The 23,020-nt window shown below is 43.3% G+C and overlaps 1 protein-coding gene and 1 long non-coding RNA gene across 8 annotated transcripts in view; one reads left to right on the top strand and one right to left on the bottom strand.

Moving 5' to 3' along the window:
* The window catches only part of LAMA3 (laminin subunit alpha 3), a 240,036-nt gene that overhangs the window by 65,424 nt on the left and 151,592 nt on the right, over nucleotides 1-23,020 (bottom strand). For 6 of the 7 annotated variants that reach the window (XM_073212898.1, XM_073212899.1, XM_073212900.1 and 3 more), the window contains 8 exons: nucleotides 22,264-22,404; nucleotides 20,793-20,954; nucleotides 18,435-18,533; nucleotides 16,296-16,379; nucleotides 11,177-11,407; nucleotides 7,056-7,169; nucleotides 2,417-2,526; nucleotides 31-111 (listed from right to left, as the gene is read on the bottom strand). In XM_073212898.1, coding sequence (XP_073068999.1) covers nucleotides 31-111; nucleotides 2,417-2,526; nucleotides 7,056-7,169; nucleotides 11,177-11,407; nucleotides 16,296-16,379; nucleotides 18,435-18,533; nucleotides 20,793-20,954; nucleotides 22,264-22,404 — 1,022 coding nt within the window. Of the gene's footprint in view, nucleotides 1-30; nucleotides 112-2,416; nucleotides 2,527-7,055; nucleotides 7,170-9,777; nucleotides 10,095-11,176; nucleotides 11,408-16,295; nucleotides 16,380-18,434; nucleotides 18,534-20,792; nucleotides 20,955-22,263; nucleotides 22,405-23,020 lie in introns of those variants that run through there. The other variant, XM_073212904.1, reaches the window with a different exon arrangement.
* On the top strand, nucleotides 10,315-20,839 carry LOC140843429 (uncharacterized). The gene is made up of 3 exons (XR_012121187.1): nucleotides 10,315-10,423; nucleotides 18,350-18,481; nucleotides 20,721-20,839. It is a non-coding gene; the product is annotated as an uncharacterized lncRNA (long non-coding RNA).

The raw sequence follows: 23,020 nt of genomic DNA, 5'->3' as shown, positions 1-23,020 counted from the left end.
TGCCAGAGGGGTGGGGAGGGGAGCACCTACCTTTCACACTGTGTGCCCGTGTACCCAGGCTTGCAGGAGCACCTCACGTTTTCTTCAGTCACAACACAGCCTGTGGCAAAACTTGAAGAAAGACAGAAAAAAGCCCCAGTAAAAACATAAACCGATAGACTTTATGCTCATTGTTTTTTGCCAGAAAGAATTGACTCGCATTAAGTGAAAATAGAGACCAAGGGTCTGGCTACTATTTGCATGAAGAAAATTGTTGCCTGTGAAACTTGTAGATGATGAATTATTTCAGCTGTTATTGGGCAAATTTTGGTGAGTAAGGACTGAAGGCATTTACTGTGTTTTATTTTTGGCTTGGAGAAATACATTCCTTCCTTTAAGACAAAGTAACTCACTTTGGAAGAGACGATTACAACAGAATTTTTCCAGGAACAACAAGAAAGGAATAAAGCAAGTCCAGGCAGAAAAAAAGAACAGAGAACTCTGATTCTTTAAAAAAATTTTCTCCTTGTGTATTCTCATTCTTTTATATTGGGAACATTACCTGTTGGGAATTAAAGGTGATAGAGGGGCCGTTGAGCCCCACAGGGGACTATGGCACAGAGCATGCTTGCCCACGTAAGCATCTCAGCGGGCACAAGCATTGATGATTTTTACATTTTTCTAATCAAGTTGTGGAATTTTTGATTCTCTTAATCATTCTCAACTGGCACATACTTGAGAAATTTCTTCTTTTTTTTTAATTAAATGGAGAGATCATAAAAAAGCCCTGTTGCCTTGTAAAATGACTACATCTGTCCATTGGCCATGACTGTGATGTGAATCTCAGGGGAAATAACTGATTTATCATTTGCTGGTAAGAGAATTCTTCCTTGGGAAGCTTCCCTTGGCCTCTAAGATGGATAAAGTCACACCTCTAAAGGGACAGTTAGAATTGACAGCAATATTAATATAGCTGGAAAGAGAATTAGATAAAAGTAGGGTTACTGATAAATATGAGGAATTGTGCGTTACCTCAACCGTGTGGAAGCTAGAAGCTAACCTTGATGATAACAATATGCTTTGCTACCAAAAACTGCAAGCTCCCCGTGGAAATTTTGCTACTTTGTATTCTCTAACATCTGCTCAAAGGAGTCTGGGCAAGAGTCAAGCAGGAAGTGCCTTTACAAATAGAGCCACAGGACTAGGCAGATTTAAGGAGTATTGAACATATAGATAGCAAAGCAGAGCGCACACTTTAAATATGCATATCCAGAAAAGCCACACTGGCCAGGTGACCTCTGGTAATTAAGACCTGGCCATTTCTCTGACAGTTGGTTGGTATCGGTGAACCTTGCAGTCTGCACTTGCTCCTGAACCTGTGCACTACTGATAGCTTCATCAGTTATCACCCTGACTTTCACATCAACTCTCATTTCCTTAGTTACGTTTTATATTTTGCTTGCAGTCACAGGGAACATGTCATGATGAGCAAGACTATGACAAGGTGCCAAGCCCAGATGGAACATGGATCACTGTGAAAAAAGTGTGGCTTTCTACCTACAATCTGCCGGCCATACTAGAGTCGGAATTCAGACGGCATCACTCTGTGGCTCACAATCGGTCCCATGGCTTCCATCACACTGACGGTAAAATCCAAATGCCTAACGATAGCCTACACAGTCCCACGGGATCTGACCCTAGATGCCCAACCACCCTCATCTCCTGGCTGGCTCTCCCCCACTGCACTCCAACCGTCTTGCCTTCCTACTGTCTGTGAACACACCGTCACAGCCTTCTCTTTGGTTTTCTTCTCACCTCAGACCCTCACTGCTAACATATTGCCATCGTTTCTCCACCTCAGCATTCACTGGTCCCCACCCTGCAACTTCACAGTAAGCTCTCCTACCGCCCCCTCTAAAGGAGCTACTCACCACTGACCGCATAACCCAACTCTCTCTGAAATGATCCTTCCTACTTATTTGTGTGTGTTTTTACTGAGCATGACCACTGCCTCTGCCCACTTCTCCAGGTCGAGCCTCATGAGGTCAGAGTCTTGGCGGTGCTCTGCACCGCGGTTTCCCCAGCATCCGGGGAGACTAACTCTGAGCCCATAATGTGTGTTCAACGAATCATTGTTTAGCCATTGAAAAAGAACAAAAGAAAGGAGGAAAAGTAAAAATAAAGAAGTGTTGTTTTTGACGGCTTTTGTTTGTTTTGCACTCTTGTTTGTTCTTTTTAAAAACACAACTGCTTTACTGAGATATATTTCACGTACCATACAATTCACCATCAGCACAATCCATTTTAGGACATTTTCGTTGCCCCAAGAAGAAATCCCATGCCCGTAGCTCTCACTTCCCACTTCCAGCCCCCAAGTCCTGGGTGACCTCCAAACTACTTCCTGTCTCTACGGATTATCTTCAAGCGCCCAGAGTACCTGTCGGAATGAGGACATGGGCAGACTCTGCAGGATCCATGGATGGCGCTCCCATAGTGGCCCTCCTTGCAGCGCTCACAGTGCTCCCCAGCAGTGTTATGCTGGCAGTTCTTGAGACAGATGGACAGTATAATTAACAGCAGCTGATCACATTTATCATTATTAAGAACATTATCATCTAATTTACTCACACAATTACAACTCAAGTCCTCTAACTATGACCTGCATTGTTAGTTATCTGCTCACTAACTGGTATCATCTCCACTAACTATCTATTTTTCCTGTCTATCCAATCATTGCTGATGCAACAAAGAAGTTTCAAGCGTCCCACCAACTATTTGGTGCTTATCTTCAGGGGCCATGAGGAAATGGAGAGAGGCGAGCTGGACTCCGGCCCCACTCTAACACTTCGTAGCTGTGGAATCTTGGGCCAGATCCACACCTCTGTGAGTTTTACTGTTTTTTATAAATCAATTTTCCTGATGTATAATCTACATACAATTCTGATTTTCTTAAAATGTACAGTCAGAATAATCCCACTTTCCAAGGTTGCTGGGAGGATTTTGAAAAGTACAATGGGGCCTCAGTAAATATAAGCCCCTTCACGCTTCCCCTAAGAATAGTTTCTATGATAATTAACTTGATTTTACCTCATAATTCACCTAACAATGACATACTGAAGAGCAATAAAAATGAAGTAAGATTTTAACATGGATTTCATTAAAACAATAAAGGATTGCACCATATCCAAAGAAAGTAATTCCAATGTGTCAAAGAAGCAAGACATTAATGTCATCTGCTTTGTGTTTATGTAAATCCAATTATTTTCATGTCAAAGTCAATGTCTAGGGAAAACTGTTCTCCAGTAAAGTGTTGCAATAAAACAGCTTTGCAACTGAGCAGTCTATTGAGACAAAGCCGAATAGATTGTGTCAAATTTATTTTGTGAAAAGTCCAATCTAACCTTTTTTGGCTTTATTCTGGTAATAAAATCTAAATGCACAAAAACAGCCAGGAAAACTGTCTTACTGCAGGCATCTGGTAATCCAGAGATATTTCATGTTAGTTCTATGGCCTGGAATAAATATAATCTTAAAAATTTACATATATACTTTACCTCTGTATGCACAGATGGGCTTGAGTAGGAAACTTAAATGGATGTGAGTTTTAAAATAATATCTGAAGCCAGGATGGGAAAAACAACATGTATATATGTTGTAAGTGGGTGCAGCACTGGCCTGAAGGGGGAAGACTGTCCTCAGCTTGTTCATAAACATCACCAGTTTGCTTTAACAGATCCATCCTTACAAACCTGAATAACTGAGAATGACACAATCCACTAAGTTGTTAAATATCTTTTTGTGGTTTTTTTTCCCGACATAAAATCACACTATAAGCAAAAGGGTAATTAGTAAGCATCTTAGAAAAATAGGTAGGTCTTTAAAGCAGGATGCTGTTCACACTAACATATGATGATCATCAGAAAGCTCACTCCTGTTCTGAATGCCTCCATCCTTCCCAGAATGCCACTGTGTGGGCTTCTCCCGAAGGTCCAGACACTGGGAATGAATCCACACTGCAGTTTGTTGGGCCCACAGAGGGGTCTCTCGTGATGTCAGGGAGGGTGCCGAAGGCTTCTGGACCCCTAACTGCTGCCCTGGTTCTCTCAGAAAACATCATTATTTTGAACTAATTATTTACCTTTCCACTTGAGTTTCCTTTCTCTTTTAAGGCCAACAGACAATTTTTTAAAGAAGAACATGGTTGAACAGACACATCTGAGTCTTAGGTCTACTCAGTTCTGAGATGAAGAAGATGGAGAAACAAGAACTGCAGTAAGGCCACCTGCGCCACTCAGAACACTGCCCTCCGGTCCTCCGCAGGGGCGCAGAGAGAGGACCGCATGGGGTCGGAACCTGTGGTGCTTGATGAGGTCCCATAATTATGTCTGAAATATCCCTCACCTTGAGACCATCTACCCTGGAAGTTGTCTTTATCTGTCCTACAAATTTGAGGCATCTGCCTGTCAAGTGTCCTTGTGGTCCACTGTGGATGACTGGATGAGTGCACACCCACTCCCACAGAATCTGCTCTCTGAGATCCATTTCACACTGACCATCCACTGGGCACTTACTACATGGCCAGCCATGTTAGGTACTAGGGATGCAAGGATGAAGGTACCTCAACTCCGGGGTAGAGAGAACCCTGCGAATAGACATACACAACAGAATGTGGAAAATATGGCACAGGAAACAGGTGGGCCAGCATCCCGCAAGAGCAAGAGGGACCTCAGGGAAGGGCTTCAGGAGGCAACGGTGCCTCCCACATGGAGGACAGAGCAGGAGGAATTAGCTGGGTGGAGGTGAGGAAAGAATATGTCAGGCCCAAGGAACAGTGCCCCAAACCTCAGTCTTGCAGGGGCATAGCAGTGTGTGTAGGCAACATGAAGCCATCGGTGTTCCGGAGGGGGAGGCACGAGGCGGATGGGATGCAGCTGGAGAGGCAGCAGGCAGGTCGAGGGAGCCCTGAGGCCATGCAGAGGAGTGTGGACTTCTGGTAGTGAGCCTCAAACCCCCAGTCAGCTGGGAGTTTCAGATAAATCAGTCTGGGGCCAGGGGGGAAGGTGGGCTTCAGGGAATAAGGTAAAGGAAAAACAAGGGAGGAGGATAAGAAAAGAGAAGGGTAGGGACCAGGGGATGAAGAGGAAGATGAGGGGTGACAGTAGAAGGCATGGGAGTGGGGAGAGAAGGAAATGTGGGGAGAAAGTGGGCAAGGAGAAGAGGGAGCAGCAGGGCCTCGCAGACAGAGGGGCACCTGCCACAACAGGTCCCTGTGCCAATGGCCCCCAAAGAACATCTGCCCTCCCAGCTGGACACACGCTGCTTCACTGGCCAGGACTCCGGCTACGCTCTTGTCAAATTTCAAAGTTTGTTCTTGAAATGATGTGGAGGTTTGTGCATGTGAAGGTCCCAGACTGGAGAATTTGACTTTGGACCTTGAGAGGTGGGGGCCAGTTTGTGTAGGAATCAGGCCATTTGACAGTGAAAAGTACTTGGTTTTCTTATTACTCTTCTTTGAAAGAGAGGACTGCCTGCCAGCCACGTGGGAGAGAAGCGTCAGCTCTCAGCGCCTGCCACTGGGTAGTTATGTGAGAGCGGGCAGGGCTCTGTGCCTGCGTGTGTGGGTGTACACGCATGTGTGCCTGTGTATATTTGCCTATGAGAATGCGTGTATGTGTGTGTGCCTGTGTACACATGTGTGCGTGTGTCTGTGTGTGTGTACATGCACATTCCCCACTAGACAGCAAGCCTCATGAGAATGGGGATTATGTCTGATGGTTTTAACCCCAGCACATAGTTTGGTCCCTCCCACAACAGCAAATGTTCAGTAAAGGTTTCCTAAATGAATCATTTCTAGAGGTCACATGGCCACTAGGGACAAGTGAAGACAGAGCTCTAAAGGAAGGAATTGTGAAAGAAAATGTTCTTGTTAATTTAAACATATAAATTATGACACTAATCTTTTCACTGGTGCATGGACTGCAGAGAAAACCCACTTTGTTCTTTGGCAGCTTTTATAAAGCAGACTTGACATCTAGCAATGGCTCAGTGATAAGATTTTTCATTAAAGCATCTACCTGTGTTACACACAAAATACACTATGAAGCACAAGTCATTACACAAGAATATCTGTGGGCTGAGAAATAGTATTTCCCAATGTCTTTTATCATTTTGTGCTTATACAGTTAAAAACCTACTGAATATTCTTTTGGGCTCTTTACAACTTTCTGTCCTGGCCTGTCCCATCTTGCAGAGGAAACAGTTCCTTGGGACATGCTGAACTGGCTTCATACAGCCTAGGAACCCAAATAGTTGAAACACACATTAGCCGCATTACACAAGGCAAAGGAAATCCATGCCAGCAGGATGTATTTCCAAATAGTAGAACATAAGTAGGTGCGCTGGACTCCTGGGGGTACTGACATGTCTCCTTTGCACAGAGCTGTCCATTCTTCCAACAGGAAGGCCCGGGCTGCCAGGGAGGAGGACAGCAGAATAAAAATTGTTCTGCTTCAGGAGGCAAAAGAAAAATTTCCTGAGAATCTCATTTTCTATGGGAGAATTTTCTAAAATAGTCCAAAAAAAGATTGTTTTCTAACAGATAAGCCACAGGCAGCAAGAACTCACCTCACCTGTCTGCCTAGATAAACCCACAGCTGTGGAGGATTTCTGTTGGACTGACCGGGGATGCGCCTGAAGACTTGCTCAGCATCTCCTTCTCCCTGATCATCTCTTGAGCTACTGTTACAAAGTTCCACTCCCACAACCTCCAGCCACCCCAACACTGGGACCCCCAGAAGTGGCTCTGATCTGTTCTTTGCGAGCAAGAGTTACATCTCAGGATCTACCCATTAATACCATTTGATGAAGCAGAGATTTAGAAGCTAATGTGTATGTTAATTGTTGAAGGAGAAAGTGAAGAATTCAGCCTTATAATGCAGGAGCCTCCTGCATGTACACAGCAACCTCTATTTATGGCTTGGTAGGAGATGTGACATTTCATGTCTCAGAGCCTAGAGGGGAGGGAACAGGGAGACACTGATTGCCTGCTGCTGGCATCAGAGTACCAATTCACTCACAATGCATGCTCCCGAGCCATCCTGGCATCGATTTGAATGTCCGTTGCAATTGCAGGGAACGCACCATCCAATATATGAGCCTTTATTATCCCGATAGTATCCAGGGCTGCAACCCTAGTTTTCAAACAAAGTATTTAGTCAACCCAGAGAAAGAATTATTATCCAAAGCATGTGACAATTCTGACTGTCAAGCGCTTGCTCTTTCGTCACCTTTCCTGTAGTCAGTGTGTGGATTTCCACTTTCCAACACTAGCCAGGCCCACTGTTTTTTCCTGTCTGGTTCTGTTTTGCTTCCAGCCTGTGATAGGCACATGTGTTTGTCCCTGAGCAGGAGGGGTGTGTGTGTATGTGTGTGTGTGTGTGTGTACATCAGGGAAAAGGAGAGTGTGGAGGCAGAGTTTGGAGGGTGTGGAGGGGACTTCTTCTCCTTCTCATGCCAACTGTTGGAGGGTGAGTGGAGGGGTTGCAGGGGGAAGAATAAGGAGGCCCTGGACCTCAGTCCTTATAGGGAGGAGTGCTCAGCAGCCCCCTGCAAGTTCAAGCCCCTTTGGGTAGGTACTCCCTGCCCAAACATGGGTTTGGACTGGAGGGGCAGGCAGGACGGGAGGCAGGGGCTAAGCAGTCTTCACTGGGATATACACAATGACAGCAGAGTCACGGGAATCGTGTCACTGCCGCTCATGGTCTATGGGCAAGACGGAAGCCCAGGGAATGGAGTGGCTGTGCTCCCACAGAGCTTTGCAGGGATGGCCGGAGGCTGGTTCTGGGGGAACACAAAGCCCCAGCTTGAGGGACTCTCCTCAGGTGTGGTCTTTGTCTCTTACTCACTATTGCTTGGATTACTTCTATTTCCAGTATATTGTCATGTAACTTGTGTAATACAAGTTATTATTTTTCATATGGATGAAAAGAATTACCATTTTCTTTTGATAAACTGGTATATTTTTAAAAGGATTCTAGTTTAGAATTCCCCTGTAGAAAATAAAAACAATTGTTGTTATGCCAGCCAATCAACATTATTTAGATTTCTGTCTTTAAAAAGAATTAGAGACACTTTCTTGATTTTGGCAGAGTGAATCAGTGCATTGATTAAAACTAGAGGCTGTTTCCTTCACTGATCTCCTATCTTAAAAGATCAGGAAACATTAATATTTCAAGATAGGAGACCACCTTTAATCATTTTTAAAGAGAACCCCTGTCTGTAAGACACCAGAGCTTTAGTCCAGGGAAATCCTGAAATGGCCCGGCCATCTTCATTCATCCATGGCCTCCACTGTCTCTACCTGGTGGCGAGGGGGAGGGGAGGAACTAGGCTGACGGGCTGGAGAAGGAACCTCATGCACTCCCAGCAGTTTCTGGTCGGGGCTTTTCCCCAAACTAGCAATGACCACAAATCATACACAATAACAAGACTATAATTTCCAATATATTTTCTCCTTTAGCTCTGAGAAACCATGTTAAGCAAAAGAACCCACTGCGAAAAATTAGATTACGTGTTATATGAATAGGCTTGTCTAAAGGAGAATCCAAGTATGACAGGAATGTGCTTTAGCTGAAAGCCTGACTTAGTGATAGGCTTGAACGGGATTCAGCCAGTGATGCCGTGATCCTATCTACAGTCTCTACTAATAAGTGGCAAGTACCTCTTAATTATCATCACATATCACACTACATGCTTATAAAATAATTATAATTGACAAAGAACAAATTAACCAAATAATTATAATTGACAAAGAACAAATTAACCAAATAGATAGATACATCTGGTTTGCTTATGAGAGCATGCTCAAGTAAAGCCTTCATTGAACATGATTTCGGGGGAGGGTAGTCTATCCTCATTAAAATTAGATCACCCATCTGAATTTGCTTTTGATTAGATATAGAAAAAGTGCTCTGCAAGAATTATGTATCACGTGACTCTCAGAAAGTTTGTCAGTTACTGAAATATAATCATTTTCTCACTTATATAAAAAACAAACACATTTTATACATATATCAGTTCAAGTATTCAGATTATATTGAAGACTTACTCTAAGTGAAAATGAACATATCCTAATATATTACTTCAGTAAAGGACCTTCGCAACTAATCACTTTTTTAAGTGATCATTTTTCAGGATAACCTTTCCAACAAACTTTTGTGGTACAAACGATAAAATTGTTCCCCCAGCAGGTTTCTGGGGCTATTTCAGCAGTCATAGGATCTATTTCTCTTTATACATGTAAAAATCCAGGAAGTTTAAAGAGAGAGAGAGTAGAATTTATGAGTGTTTAATGCCTGGCAAATTGAAGCACATCTGTTATTATACAAACTTGATCTCATCACTTTTTTTAAACCCAATTTCACTGATTCCCAGGATTTGCTTTATAGGTAACTTTTCTATCAAGCAGAATTTGGAAAGCCTATAGGCATTGGACTCTTGTCCTAAGATTTGGGTTACTCTTGAAAGGGCACAAAGTTTCATAATATATTAACATCCCACAAGCATTCAAACTCTCAGCTGTCCTGGCATTTCCAGGGGGGCTGATGTTTATGGGGTTTGTGGTTACTGCTCAGAGGAGCAATCTGTTGGGAACCAAAATAAACACTGCCACTCAATGGGGCAGAAAGGTCACCGGACCCTCCCCTAGCCCACCCATTACTCATTCATTATCCTAAATTAAAATGTCACAAAGCTGGAAACCCATCCCCATCCCAAACCAAAATTTAAAAGGGATGTTACCTGGCTGGGTTTAAACTCCACATAACTTGCTTGCAGATGGCTTTGACCAGGAGGCTGAGGAAACACTACTCTTTGCTGCTGGGAACTATAGCCCAGACACTGCCCCAGGGCTGCCCCAAAGATCCATAGCCATCCCACGCTCGGGCCTGACCACCTCACTGCCCGGGCCATTGTGGTCCCGGGCGTCCTGCTGGCTGCACACAAAGCTCTCTGCCTCTTCCTCTTATACTTGCCCTTCCTGCTCCAGCGCCCAGGCCTGCCTGATGCAGGGAGAGCGGGCTGTCTGCGGCAGGGGGCCCCACCTGTAAACTTCACCCATGAGTCAGCCTGTGAGAAAGCACACCTAACAGTCTCACTGGGAAGCTCAGCGCTCGGTAATTCCTGCCAGGTGCGGCACGCATCACCTCTTACCCACCTCACCCCGCCAGACACTGGCCGATTAGAGCAGCTGTAAAGCACAGGCTGAGTCACGCACAGAGAACACGCCCTAGGCAGGAGGATGGGAATCTAGAGGTTCCACTCTGTCCCCTGGGCTATGCATTTTATTTCATTGGGCTAGAAAAGAGAGAGAAGGAAGGGGGAAGAAGAATGTAGGCACCTGTGGACCAAATGTTACAAGTGAGAAGTCCCCAGAAAACCACAGCAGGTAATGTATTTGCAGGTTAAAAAAAAACTTTATCTTTTTTTTGGGGGGGGGGTTCTGCTACCAAGAGGTCAGGAGAGAAAGTGAAGGCTGTTGCTAAATCCACATATATATGGATAGATATGGAAATGGATATGGATATGGATATGGATATGGATATGGATATGGAAGACACTGAATGACAGTTTGCTATTTCCTCACAGTTGTCCTGACTGTTACACTTTCCTTCGCTCTCTCTCGAAGAGAGCACATTTACAGCTTGAGATATGATATAGTTTCATTTTATGGCACATTTTAATTACCTGAGGACAAGTCATGTTGACCAGGCCTCAAATAAGGACCTGCTGCAAGCCAGCAATTGGACTGAATGTCCCCTCAAAGTCCAAGATGGATCTGGCATGGACTACAACTCTATTAGTGGGCAGGGAGGTTCAGGATAAGAGAAGGGCACAAGACCCTGGGTCAGCCCCGGGGAAAGCGCAGCTTAATTTTGAAATGCCCATGGTGGGCTCCTTCTGCCTTCCCTCCCACAAAGTCCCCACTACTACAACCCCCAGCATCTACTGAGCCCTTGTGTTTTCCTATGGATTTTGAGACACGTGTGATTTCTTTCTCATATTTAATAGCTGAAGGTGGTCCAGGTAAGATAGAAGCAACAGCACAGCCACACCTGACAGACAGAGTGCTGCACAGCAGCCAGGAGAACCAGCCCCGTGAGTCCCCTGGGGGAACTTTAAGGTCTAGGAGAATTCCTACCTGACATGAGTCACCAGTGTAGTCAGGGGGGCAGGCACACATCTCGACGTTCTGTGCTCTCCGTCCACTTCCGGCGTCCGAGGCCTCCTCCAGCCCCACCCCGCTCAAGGTGAGCCGCTGGGTCTCGGTGAAGTAGAGGCCTCGGAGGCGCACGCCTTCCAGTCTAGACAGCACCATCATCAGCTCTTCCCGGGACACGGGGGCACCGCTGCTGGCATGTCTGAAGTTTCCCTACACGTGAAAACAGAGGCGAGGTCTCCCTCTGGCAAGTGCACTTCCCGGGGTTTTAAAGAGGCAGAAAACCCATAATGAGTCAAAGAAAAGACATTTAAAATGCATAAAGGAAGATAAATAAGATAGGTAGGTATGAGATAGATTTATGTTCAAAACTCAGATATCCTGGGTTGCTCCCAAGAGAAAGTGCCATGTGAAATGGGGGTAAAATGAAATCAGGAAACAAGGAACAATAAAATGAAATCAGATTTCCCAGTGTTACGTTTATTTAAAAATGGACTTTTGTTTGTGCAGGCACAGAGTGAGTACAGAAGATACAGGGAAACCAACAGAGTTTCCATTCCATAACATTCATGTTCTATTTTTTGTTACTCTGGTAAAACACGCATAATATAAAATTTGCCGTCTTAACCATTTTTAAGGATAAAGTATAATAGTGGTAACTATATTCACTATGTTGTGCAACAGATCTCTAGAACTTTATCATCTATAAAACTGAAATTGTACCTGTTAATCAATAACTCCCATCTGCCCCTTCCTCCAGCTCCTAGCAACCACCATTCTGCTTTCTGTTTCTATGAATCTACTTGAAATACCTCATGTAAGTGGAATCATGCAGTATTTGTCTTTTTGTGACTGGCTTATTGCACTTAGCATAATGACTCACATTTCATTCATGTTCTAGCATGCAACAGGGTTCCCCCTCTTTTAAGACTGAATAATGTATATGCCATATTTTCTTCATTCACTCATAGGTCCACAGACATTCCAGTTGCTTCCATCCCCTGTTTACTGTGACTAGTGCAGCAATGAACATGGGTGTGCAAATATCCCTTCAAAATTCTATTTTCAATTCTTTTGGATATATACCTCAAAGTGGCATTGCTGGATCATACGGTCATCCTATTTTTAATTTTTTGAGGAACCTCAATACTATTTTCCACACTGGCTGCACTGTTTTATAATCTCACCAATAGCGCACATGGGTTTCAATTTCTGCACATCCCTCCCAACACCTATATTTTCTATTTTTTTTCACTAGTAGCCATCCCAAAGAGTATGAGGTGGTATCTCATTATGGTTCAGATTTGCATTATCTAATGTTTGATGACGCTAAGCATCTTTTTATGTAAAAGCCTTCATTTTTAAGCTTTATATTCTGTTGTGTCCTTTAAATTCAGTTACCAGATTTCTTAAATAGGCATAGGAATGCCTAATCTTTCAAGACTATCAGGAGGATTAAAGGAAATTAAATGATATAATATATATAAAGTGTTAGGCAGAGTGCCTGGCATGTAGTAGACATTCAACAAATGTAACTATAATTATTAACATACAAATATAATACCTATGTAATTTTAATTTATGATTTTAACATCTTATTTACATGCAATAACAGTTCATTTTGGGTGTACAATTTAGTGCAATTTTAGAACATTTTCATCCCCCACAAAAAAGAACCCCTTGTACATTTGTAGTTACTACCCATTCCTGCCCCAAGCCCTGGGCAACCACTACTCTACATTCTGCCTCTATGGATTTGCCCATGTGGGACAATTTATATAAATACCAACTTCATTTATAATATACAAAAACTTTGCTTCTATTTGCTTCATTTCCTCCGTGCTCCATTGTGCATAGATAATACATTTTTATACATTGTATGTCCATCAACACAGATTTTAATTATTACTTTATGCAATTGTCTTTTAAATCGGATAGGAGAGAAAAAGATTTACAAACAAGATATATTTGCAGGGCCTTTTATATTTACCTATGTAGTTACCTTAACCAGTGCTCTTCATTTCTGAAGAGGATTTGAGTTTTTGTCCTTAAGTCCTTTCATTTCAGCCTAAATGTTCCCTTTAGTGTTTCTTGTAGGGAAGGCAATGAATTCTCTGTTTTGTTTATAATGACTTGTCTCCATTTCTCCTTCATTTTTGAAGGATATTTTGCTGGATATGAAATTCTTTGTTGACTGTGTTTTTGCCAGCACTTTGCATAGGCCATCCCACTCGCTCTGACTTCCATGGTTTCTGGTGAACAGTCAACTGTTGATCTTACTGAGGCCCCTTTGTATGTGATCAAATGCTTCTCTTGCGCTGCTTTCAAGATTCCTTATCTTTGCCTCTCAAAATCTTTACTATGATGTTTCTGTGCCTGGGTCTCTTGCATTTACCTTATTTGGAGTTTGTTAAGCTTGGCTGTGTAAATTAATGATTTTCATCAGATTTGTGAAGTATTCAGCCATTATTTCTTGAACCATTTTTTCTTCCCCTCTTCTCTCACCTCTCCTTCTGGTAGTTCAATTATGTACATCTTGATACACCTGATTGTGTCTCACAGGTCTTTGAGAGTCTGTTTGTTTTTCCTCATTCTTCTTTATTTCTGTTCCAGAAACAGGATAATTTCAATTGAACTTCAAATGTGCTGATTCTTTCTTCTGCCTGCTCTTTTGTTGAACCCTTGTCTTAGCTTGCGCAGGCTGCTATAATAAAACACCCTAGACTGGGTGGCTTAAACAACTGAAATTTATTTCCTCACAGTTCTGGGGGCTGGACGTTCCAGATGAGAATGCTGGCCAATTTGGCTCCCAGAGAGAATGCTCCTCCTGGCTTACAGATGGTTGCTTTCCCACTGGGCCATCACATGGCAGACAGAGAGAGTGAGCTTTCTGGTTTCTCCTCTTATAAGGACACTAATCTCATCAGTTACTGGCTCTGCTCTTATGATTTCCTTTAACCTTAATTACTTCCTTACTTCAGGTACAACTTCACCTGGGGTGGAGTGGAGGTGTCAGGGTTTCACCATATGAATTTTGAGGGGACACAATTCACTCTGTAGTAGCCCTTCTAGTGAAGTCTTCCTTTCAGCTGTTGTACTTTGCAACTCCAGAATTTCTATTTTGTTCTTTCTTATACTTTCTATTTCTTTATTGCTATTTTCTATTCGGTGAGATATTGTTCTCATATTTTCCTTTGGTTCCTCTAGACATGGTGTCCTTTAGTTCTCTGACATATTTAAAATGCTGATTTAAAGTCTTTGTCTCTTAAGTCCAATGTCTGGGCTTCCTCAGGGCCAGTTTCTATTTATTGCTTTTTCTCCTTGTGTATAGACTACACTCTGTTCTATCTTTTCATACCTCATAATTTTTTGTTGAAAACTGGATATTTAAAATAATATAATGTGGCAACTCAGGAAATCGTATTCTTCCCACTCTCTAGGATCTGTTGCTGTTTCTATTTATTGTTGTGTCTTTCTTTAGCTGCTTTTATGAACTAATTCTGTAAAGTCTGTATTCTTTGTCAGGTGTGACCACTAAAGTCTCTGTTTGGTTGGTTGAGTAGTCACCTAATCACTGGGCAGAGATTTCCTTAAATGCCTGGGCCAAGAAGTCTCCTAGTCTTTGCAAAAGGCAACTATCTGCATGTTGGGGGACTCCTCACCTCTCAGCCAGGCAGCTGACAACTGTCCTTCAGCCCCCACTTTCAGCTTGCACAGAGCCTCAGAGCCTCAAGGACAACCAGAGGTGACGGCTTAGGACCATCTCAGGTCTTCCTGAACATGCTCACATCCCTGTGTGTGTGTGGCCTTCTACATTCCAAGGATTGTAGTGGAGCTTTTCAAGTCCCTGTGAACAACTCATCCCCCAGCTTTTTTAAGTTTTGAGATTAGCCTATTGTGTGCCCCAACTATTATCCACCACCTCAGGTGGCCATGAAGTTAAACAGTTGCCTCTAAATGTTTCCAACAACAGCCCCAGAGAAAAGGCTTTTCATGTTGGAAGAACTCCAAGTCAAGTCAAAAAAACACAGCCTTGCAAGTAGCATCTTCCAGAAAACATTCAGGCAAGTCAAGTCATGACAGTTCTCTGGCAATGAGGCTTTGAAGGAGCTGCAATGCCACTCTACTGGTGGCTGCCAGGCTACTGGCATTCCCCTTGACGGTGGGCTATTGCTTTTCAAGGCTAATGTGGAACTGAAGAGGCGTGGGGGTGGGAATAAAAGCTTAATGTTATTACCAAGATTCAGCCATTTTTTCTTGAATAAATGCTTTTCAGATTGCTGCAAGGCTTTGGTTAATTTCCAGTGTTCTAAAATCATTGATTCTGACCATTTTTGCCAGTTTTCTGATTGCTTTTATGGAGGACATAATCTTTAGAGGTTCTTGTTCCACCAGTTTTGCTGGCACCTCTCTCATATAAGTAGAATCACACAGTATGTGGTCTTTTGTGCCCTGCTCCTTTCACTCAGTGTGATGTTTTAAGGTTCATCCGCGCTGTGGTGGATATCAACACTTTGTTTCATTTATTGCCAAACAGTATTCTATTGTATGGGTGGACCTGTACAGAAATGTTGAAATCTGTCTGTGAGTTCAAGGTACTTGAAAAAGCATCACCTTGACGTACTGGACATATTTAAAAACACAAATAGAACACTATTTTACAGGAGTTCTCATAACCAAGTAAATATAATAATATTTTATGAGTTGATGAGCTTACCTTTATTTATCTATATTACTATTATTTCTTTTAGTGTTAGACATGTTTGTGGCTTTCAGTCCATTCATGGTAAGCATAATTTAGCCACTGAGCATGAGAGGGAGCTATATCGTGGCATTTATAAACTCACAGGGTTTATAAGACAAGGATAATTAACTGTAAAACAGGAGAGACAGTGCCAAGTGCCATAAAGACAATATAAACAAAGCCCTCTAAAGATGAAATTCTGTATTTTATATAATTTATGTTTGATTTACATTACATTTTTATAAATATAATTAATATTTAAAATTCATAAAATATGTCAAGAATTATAATTGCTTGAAAGAACTCAGAGAACAAAGAGGATCATCAAGAACCATTTCACACATGCTTTTCCTTTACCTCCACCACCTGTACGCGCCCGTGATACAGCCGGTCCGGCCGTGGGCTGTTGGGCTCCTCATAGACGACAGACATGTGCTGACCCTGCTTGAGAATAAACAGGAATGCATTAGTGCCTCGGCTGGGATGGTCTGAGGCTCAAAGCTGCTCTAAGAACAAATGTCTATGGATCTGCATTATGTGAAATGCCTAATTCTAAGAAATAGTTGCAAAATGAACTGACTAGCAAAAGGATTAGTGACCTGGAAACAGAATAACAATACCTAATATAGTGCGTTTTCACAAATAGGACACCAGGAAAATTCTCTTGACTGAAAGAGGCTAAAAAGATGGGGAAAGTTTTTAAAAACAGCAAGAAAACCTCAGAACATGCTTTGCAGCCAATGCATGAGGTGCTGGGTGGGTGGGTCAGAGAGGAGGGTGGGTAGGGCAGAAGGGCTGGCAGGGCCCAGCTGAGCAAACTGCATTGACAGGGAGCTGCGGAGCTGGCACTGTGTGGGATCCAGCCTCCTTACTCTCAGCCTCCCCACCCACCTCCCCAGTACAGTGGCTCTTGAGGGACTCCTAATGGGGCATAACGAGGAGGTCAGCACCCACCAACAGCATGCCTACTCCAAACCCACATGCAAAAGCCCCATCTCTCCTGTTGTAGCACCAAACCCAAAATGGTTCCATTCATTAGCACTTGTGTTTCAGAAAGAAAAGCATTATCTGCTATCATAAACCATTGAAAACCTTTTCTAAGAAAGATGCCCCATAAGTTTTTAATCACAGTGGTTTGGAACAAAGCAGCAGAGTAAATATTTCATAAACCTAAGTTATTTTCCTTGTTTGAAGATAAAATTAAGCAGCAATTTTGTTCATTGTTTCTCTGACAAAAATTCCAACAGTTTGCATAAGAAACTCTTTGGCAGTAAAGTATAAGTCTACTAATGGCTTGAATTTGGTAGAAGCTCTGAAAAACTATGAAACTGAAATATAGAACTGCCAAGACAGTCTTTCCATTGTGCAGATATTTTCCCTTGGACTATAACTTTAAAATCTTTGGTGTTTTATTTTTAAGATGTTTTGCAAAGGTTCCTTGGAATTTTCAAAGCAACTGTTCAATGAATTTGGGTGCCAGTAAAAACAAAACCCAACACAGTAGTGCCTGAACAAAAATTCTACCAGAATTTTTGGTCATCAGCCATGATGAGGTGTGTGACTTGCCAGTCCCTATTTCACAGTGACTGACACAAGAAACCCTTCAGGAAGTGCTCACTGCATTGCATGAAACAAGTCAGAAACAGAGTCAAGTTCAGGCTTTAGCACCCCAACCTTTGTTCAAGGTTCTGAGCCCTATGCTGTAGGGGATCCAGTGTGGGATGTGATATTGCCTCTGGACTCAAGGAATTTTCTATATTGCAGCTCTGGGTTGTGTGCCTGGCACATAGTGTGTGATGTCACTCTGCTTCTCGTCTTCAATGACTTGACATGCGCTGATAACATGGCCAACCTGACGGTGCCTGAGCATTGCCCCCGCCCCGGCTCACCTTATGCTCTGCCCCTGGAGGTGTGTCCCCTCTCATGCCCATTCTTAAAGGTCTGGCTCAAAACCAAACTGCTCCACGAAGTCTTCTGAGGATGTCTTAACCATGTGAGCTCCCAGTTGGACCCCAGCTCCCAGAGAGTCTTGTTTGAACTTTGCCTCAAACACACTGTTCAGTGGCTTGTAGCTATTTACATATTTATCTTGTGTCCCCTCTCAGATGACATTTTTTGAAGCCAGGGATCACCTGTCATTAGAGCCCAACAATGTGGCTTCACAAACAGGCAGGTCTCAAAAACATTTGTGAGGCTAAATTGAAAGACACACAAAAAGGTTTAATATGAGGCAACAACTTAGAAGAAGCAGGGGTGAGACATAGAGAAGTGCTTTGTGGAGGGAGAAAAAAAAAAAACATTTGGGGCTGGGATAGCCAAGGCAGAGGGTCCTGAGCAGGTGTTACATGCTCTGAACTTCCTTGATAGTTTCCACAAAATACTGGAAATGACTTAATCTGAACTTTTTACAGGCTGCTTATGAAGATGTCCTAAAATTGGATTAGTACCAATGGCAACCACCACTTTCTGCCACTTGGGTTGGAGTCTGATACCTACAGTGAGCCGCACATCTGGCTGCCGTTCCAGAAGAACCATGTCACCAGGTAGGCCAAAGGACTTGATTTGGTAGGTGAGGTAGCCCCCATATGAGGACACCTAAAATTGAAATAATAGGATCAACAGCACAAGCATTAAAAGGGACTATGGCAACATTAACCCACGTAAAGGTATATAGGCATAGACCTGGAAAGAATCACAAATGACCTGTTAACAGTGGTCATCTCTAGAAAGTGGAGTTGGAGATGGTGTTTTAACTTTCTACTTTATACCATTTTATGTCAATTAAAATGTTTAACATGAACATGATTGAGTTTTACAAGCCAGAAGACACTTCTCTTAAAAACAAAAATAGTAGTCCCACAGAATCACACAAGATCCTTTCATTCTAGATAACTAGTAGACAAAAATGCTCATTTAATCCATGGCTATTCTAAAAGTCTAGGCCTTTGGTTTCTTATTTAACTGAGAGAATTGGTTAATACCTATCAGTTATAAAATGATCTAAAAATTAGTTTTCCAAGAAACTTCCTTGAGAGCAGAGGGTGAATATTTCCCAAGTGATGGTGGATTCTCCTGGGTACACGGGCTGTGTTTGACTGGTCCGTTGGGCACATGGACTTTCTGTCAATGCCACGTGTGCGGCATGATCATGGTGGAGACAAGAGGTGAATGGTCACAGCTTTCTGACAGCAACTTTACCCCTGGTCCTGGTACTTTCCACCCTTAAAATAAAATCTGATCTAAAAGGAAGCAGTGACCGAGGGATGGAAATCAGAGATGACACCACCTCAGAGCAGGCAGGACAAAATACCTCTATCAGAAAATGCAAATCTCTGGGAGCAGGTGGGAAGGAACAGTGTATCTGGGCTCCCAATCCCCTGAAATGCTTGCCTAGAATCTACAACCTGATGAAGCCTCACAGACTTGTGATCTTAATAGTCTAGAGGTAGTCCAAAGTAACACCTCGAATCATCTTATCGAGATTAAGTATTGCCTTTTTGACAGACTCAGGTGGTTTTAAAAATATGTCCACAAATTCTTCAGCACTCCTGCGTTCAAGACATGGAGCAGAATGCTCCTCCCTGAGTGTGGGCTGGACTTAATGACTGGCTCCCATGAGTAAGATATGGCAGAAGCGTGGGCATGTCATTCCTGAAATTAGCTTATAAAAAGAGGGCAGCTTATGTTTCGAGCTTCTCAGTCTCTCTCTCCCTCTGTCTGTCTCAGTTGCTTAGGGGGAGCAGCTGCCATGTCATGAGGAACTGAGGCTTCCAATCAATAGTCAGCCAGGAGCAGAGGCCTGCTGATAACCGTAAGTGAGCTCAGAAGTGGATCTTCCAGTCCAGAACACCACGGCCTGGGCTGTCAATCTGACCACAACCTCTTGAGAGACCCTGAGCCGCCCACTCCGGATTCCTGATTTATAGGAACTGGGCATGCTGTTTGCTGCCTTAAGCTCCTAAGTTTTGGGGTGATTTGTTCACAGTAATAACCAATACATGGGCTCGCCACGTGGTGGTGAAGAGGAGATTAAGAGAGGGACAAGTGAGGTTATATGAGAGAAGCAACGTTCCTCACTCTCAAAGGTCAAAGGTCATAGTCCTCCAACCAGAAGCCAGAATTAGAAGCCTCAGCAGGCTGACAAGACCCTCACACTTAGTCCTTCTGGATGGGAGAATTTGGCCTCACCTGAGTGGGCCTCTATGCAATCACCCCTTCTCAACAGCACTTCCCTTTGCTACCAGGTGTGTATGTCACCTAATGTTTCTACAGGAAGCCCACACCTCCGTGTTCATAAAGGACGTAGCTGGCCAGGCTCTAGAATAAGAATTTATCCAGCAGAGGGAGAGCATGGAGTCTATAAGCTCCCAAGGGGTGTCTAACCAACTGCATGTGATTCTGCTGATGAAAGTCTGTCACTGGGTCCTGGGCTGCTTTTAATAAACTCATGAGTCACTTTTCAGCTTTTGTTTTTCTGACAAGAAGCCTTTCTTCTGCTTTGAAACAAAGAATTTTCAGCATTGGCATTTAAAAGCATACAAGTCCCATTTGCAAAAGGTATTATTTAAGTTATTATTTCCCTGGAGTAAAATTCCTTGGCATTAAGTAAAAATTGAGAAAGGCACTGTGCATGGTTTCCTTTGGTGGGGAGCTAATGCATGTGGGGTATATGAGGCTCTCCTGTCTCAGCCCCTCCCACCCATAGGCAGTGTCTTTCTGCATTTGTAGTTAACCTAAACTCTTCAGTTTTAGTGACCTGAGGTTCCTCATGTTTCTTTCCAGACACCTAGTCACTGAAGCTCATGCCCTGATGGAGGAGGCCCAGCAAGGTCTCAGAGAGCCGGACATCATTACCTTGTCACCCAGGTAGGAGAGAGGTGCGATCCAGGACGCACTGTGAACAGCAGAGGGCAGCTCCTGGAGGTCTGCCACCACACTGCCGCTGCCCGGGTTGAATGAGACGGGCATGTCCACTCTGTCTGCAGTCTCCAGGCGCCAACCCATCATGTCCACAAACTGGAACACAAAAGTGAGGCCTACAACATGTGCCTGCCTGTGGCTTCTCTGGCAATGGCTGAACTGTGCAGGACAGAGGGAACCGTGGGGCGGCTGCCTTGCTCCAAAGGCTTCCTTTATGTGTCTCCTCTCCCCTTGAACTTGCCCTTGGCCTGTTGCGATAGAGCGCTGGCCCACCACGGCCCCTCCTGAGAACTAGGAGTTCTCAGAGGACAGTGACTATATGTATGTGGGATTTATCTTTGTATCCCAGCACACATCCTGGTTTTTGAATTTTGCAAAGGCTCACTATTCAAATAATACATAAATAGTACATGAATAATAACCAGGACTGTGGGCACCTTTTAACAGTGAGCTCCTCATAGAGAAGATGTAAGGTGGAATACGGTGCTCTGCTATAATTATTTTTCTCTAAGTGCAGCACCATAATGAAGTGTTTCCCTCATCACAAAGGAAGCCAGGAGTTAAATTATGAGAGGGAAAAAGAAGGAATGGGTAAGGCATAGGCTAGGGGATCCCTAATGCTTCCAGGTTCCCCTGAGGGTATGGAGAGACTTCAGAGTGGATTTACAAACTACTTTTTTTCCAGTTACAAGCCTGAGCTTCTTTTGGGAGGCAGGCAGTAAAATACATAAAATTAATCTTTCTTTGAAGACTTGTTGGATGTGACATTATTCATAAGAAAGCAAGCACGAGACTACTGATTCATGGAACAATAAAGACAACAAAAGTTTAGTTGCATGGAGTTAATTTAAAAGCTGGCTAAAGAAAAGGGGTTGCAAAATAAGTGAGAAAGAAAGTAAACAGGAAGAAGATAAGCAGATGAGAAGAAATACAGGGGGAGGAACAACAAACTCTATTTATTGAGTATTTATTGAGCATCTGCTACCTTGCAGACACTGCTATGGGCACTGGGAAGGTATCAGGAGCTTACATGCTAGTGGTGGAGGAAGACACATACCACATAAATTGTAAAGTTAGAAGTACGTGGTGTCAGGGAGCGATTAATGCTCTGGAGTTCCCGGAGAAGGATGAGCACATGGAAGGCGACCAGGGTGAGCCATTTTGTAGGGAGTAGTGAGGGACAGCCCCTCTGAGCATGAGACACTAGAGCAGAGACCTGAGAGACAGACTGAGCTTGAGGACATCTGTGGGAAGAACAAGCTAAGGAACGGTCAGGGCAATGTTTAATGTTTTAACAAAGCAATACCTACAGAATTCTACCACAGTTCACATGTTTCATACCAATTCATTTCTTCCACATTAGGAAGTAATAATACAAAAAGAAAGAGTCTAATTCCTTCCATACCTTAGCTCTCCTTTTATGGCTACTGTGACAATGATTATTTACTCCAAAACAAAAGCAGCTGGTACAACCCTTGGGATTTGCTGGGTCCAAGTAGAATGATCCTTCTCGACACACATTACATTCTGGACCTTCCACGTTCTCCTATTGAAGAAAAACATGAAACGAGATCATTTCTTCTAAAGGTTCCCTAATTGCAATGAGCTTACTTACACATATTAAATACCAATACATTAGAACATGGATGCTAACAAAACATTAAGACACATAGTTGTTAAGTTTTTATGCCACATTAACTATTATACCACACCCTAACAGAGGAGAGAATTTTTAAATGTCCTAAGAATTACCCCTTGGCATCTGAAAGGTGGAAAAATAGCACCAGAAGGATTCACAAGATGAGGGGACCAGCTCATCCCATTTACTATCACCTCAAAACATCTGCTGGGACTGGGAGCTGGCCTAGCCCCTGGAGGAACCCCTTGGAGCAGAGATTACTAATGGAACGGAGCCCAGGGGCCAGGAACAGACTTCTGGGGAACCCACGAACTTCTTGAAATCGTAGACTAACGTTTGCATTGATTGTCCTGGGAAGAGTCTATACCTGTCATCATATTCTTAAGGTCTGCAGCCTCTTCAAAGGATGAGAGGGCTTTTCTAACTATTGCTATCAACTGAGATAATGGCTATTAAATGCTATACCACTGTGGAAACCTGCCGTGGTCAGCCATTCCCCACGTGTCCGCGTGTTGACTCAGCG

This window comes from Manis javanica, chromosome 9, assembly GCF_040802235.1.
Source record: "Manis javanica isolate MJ-LG chromosome 9, MJ_LKY, whole genome shotgun sequence".
Classification (NCBI taxonomy): Eukaryota; Metazoa; Chordata; class Mammalia; order Pholidota; family Manidae; genus Manis; species Manis javanica.
The sequence above is the reverse complement of the archived record's forward strand: the minus strand, read 5'-3'. Positions and strand labels throughout refer to the sequence as shown.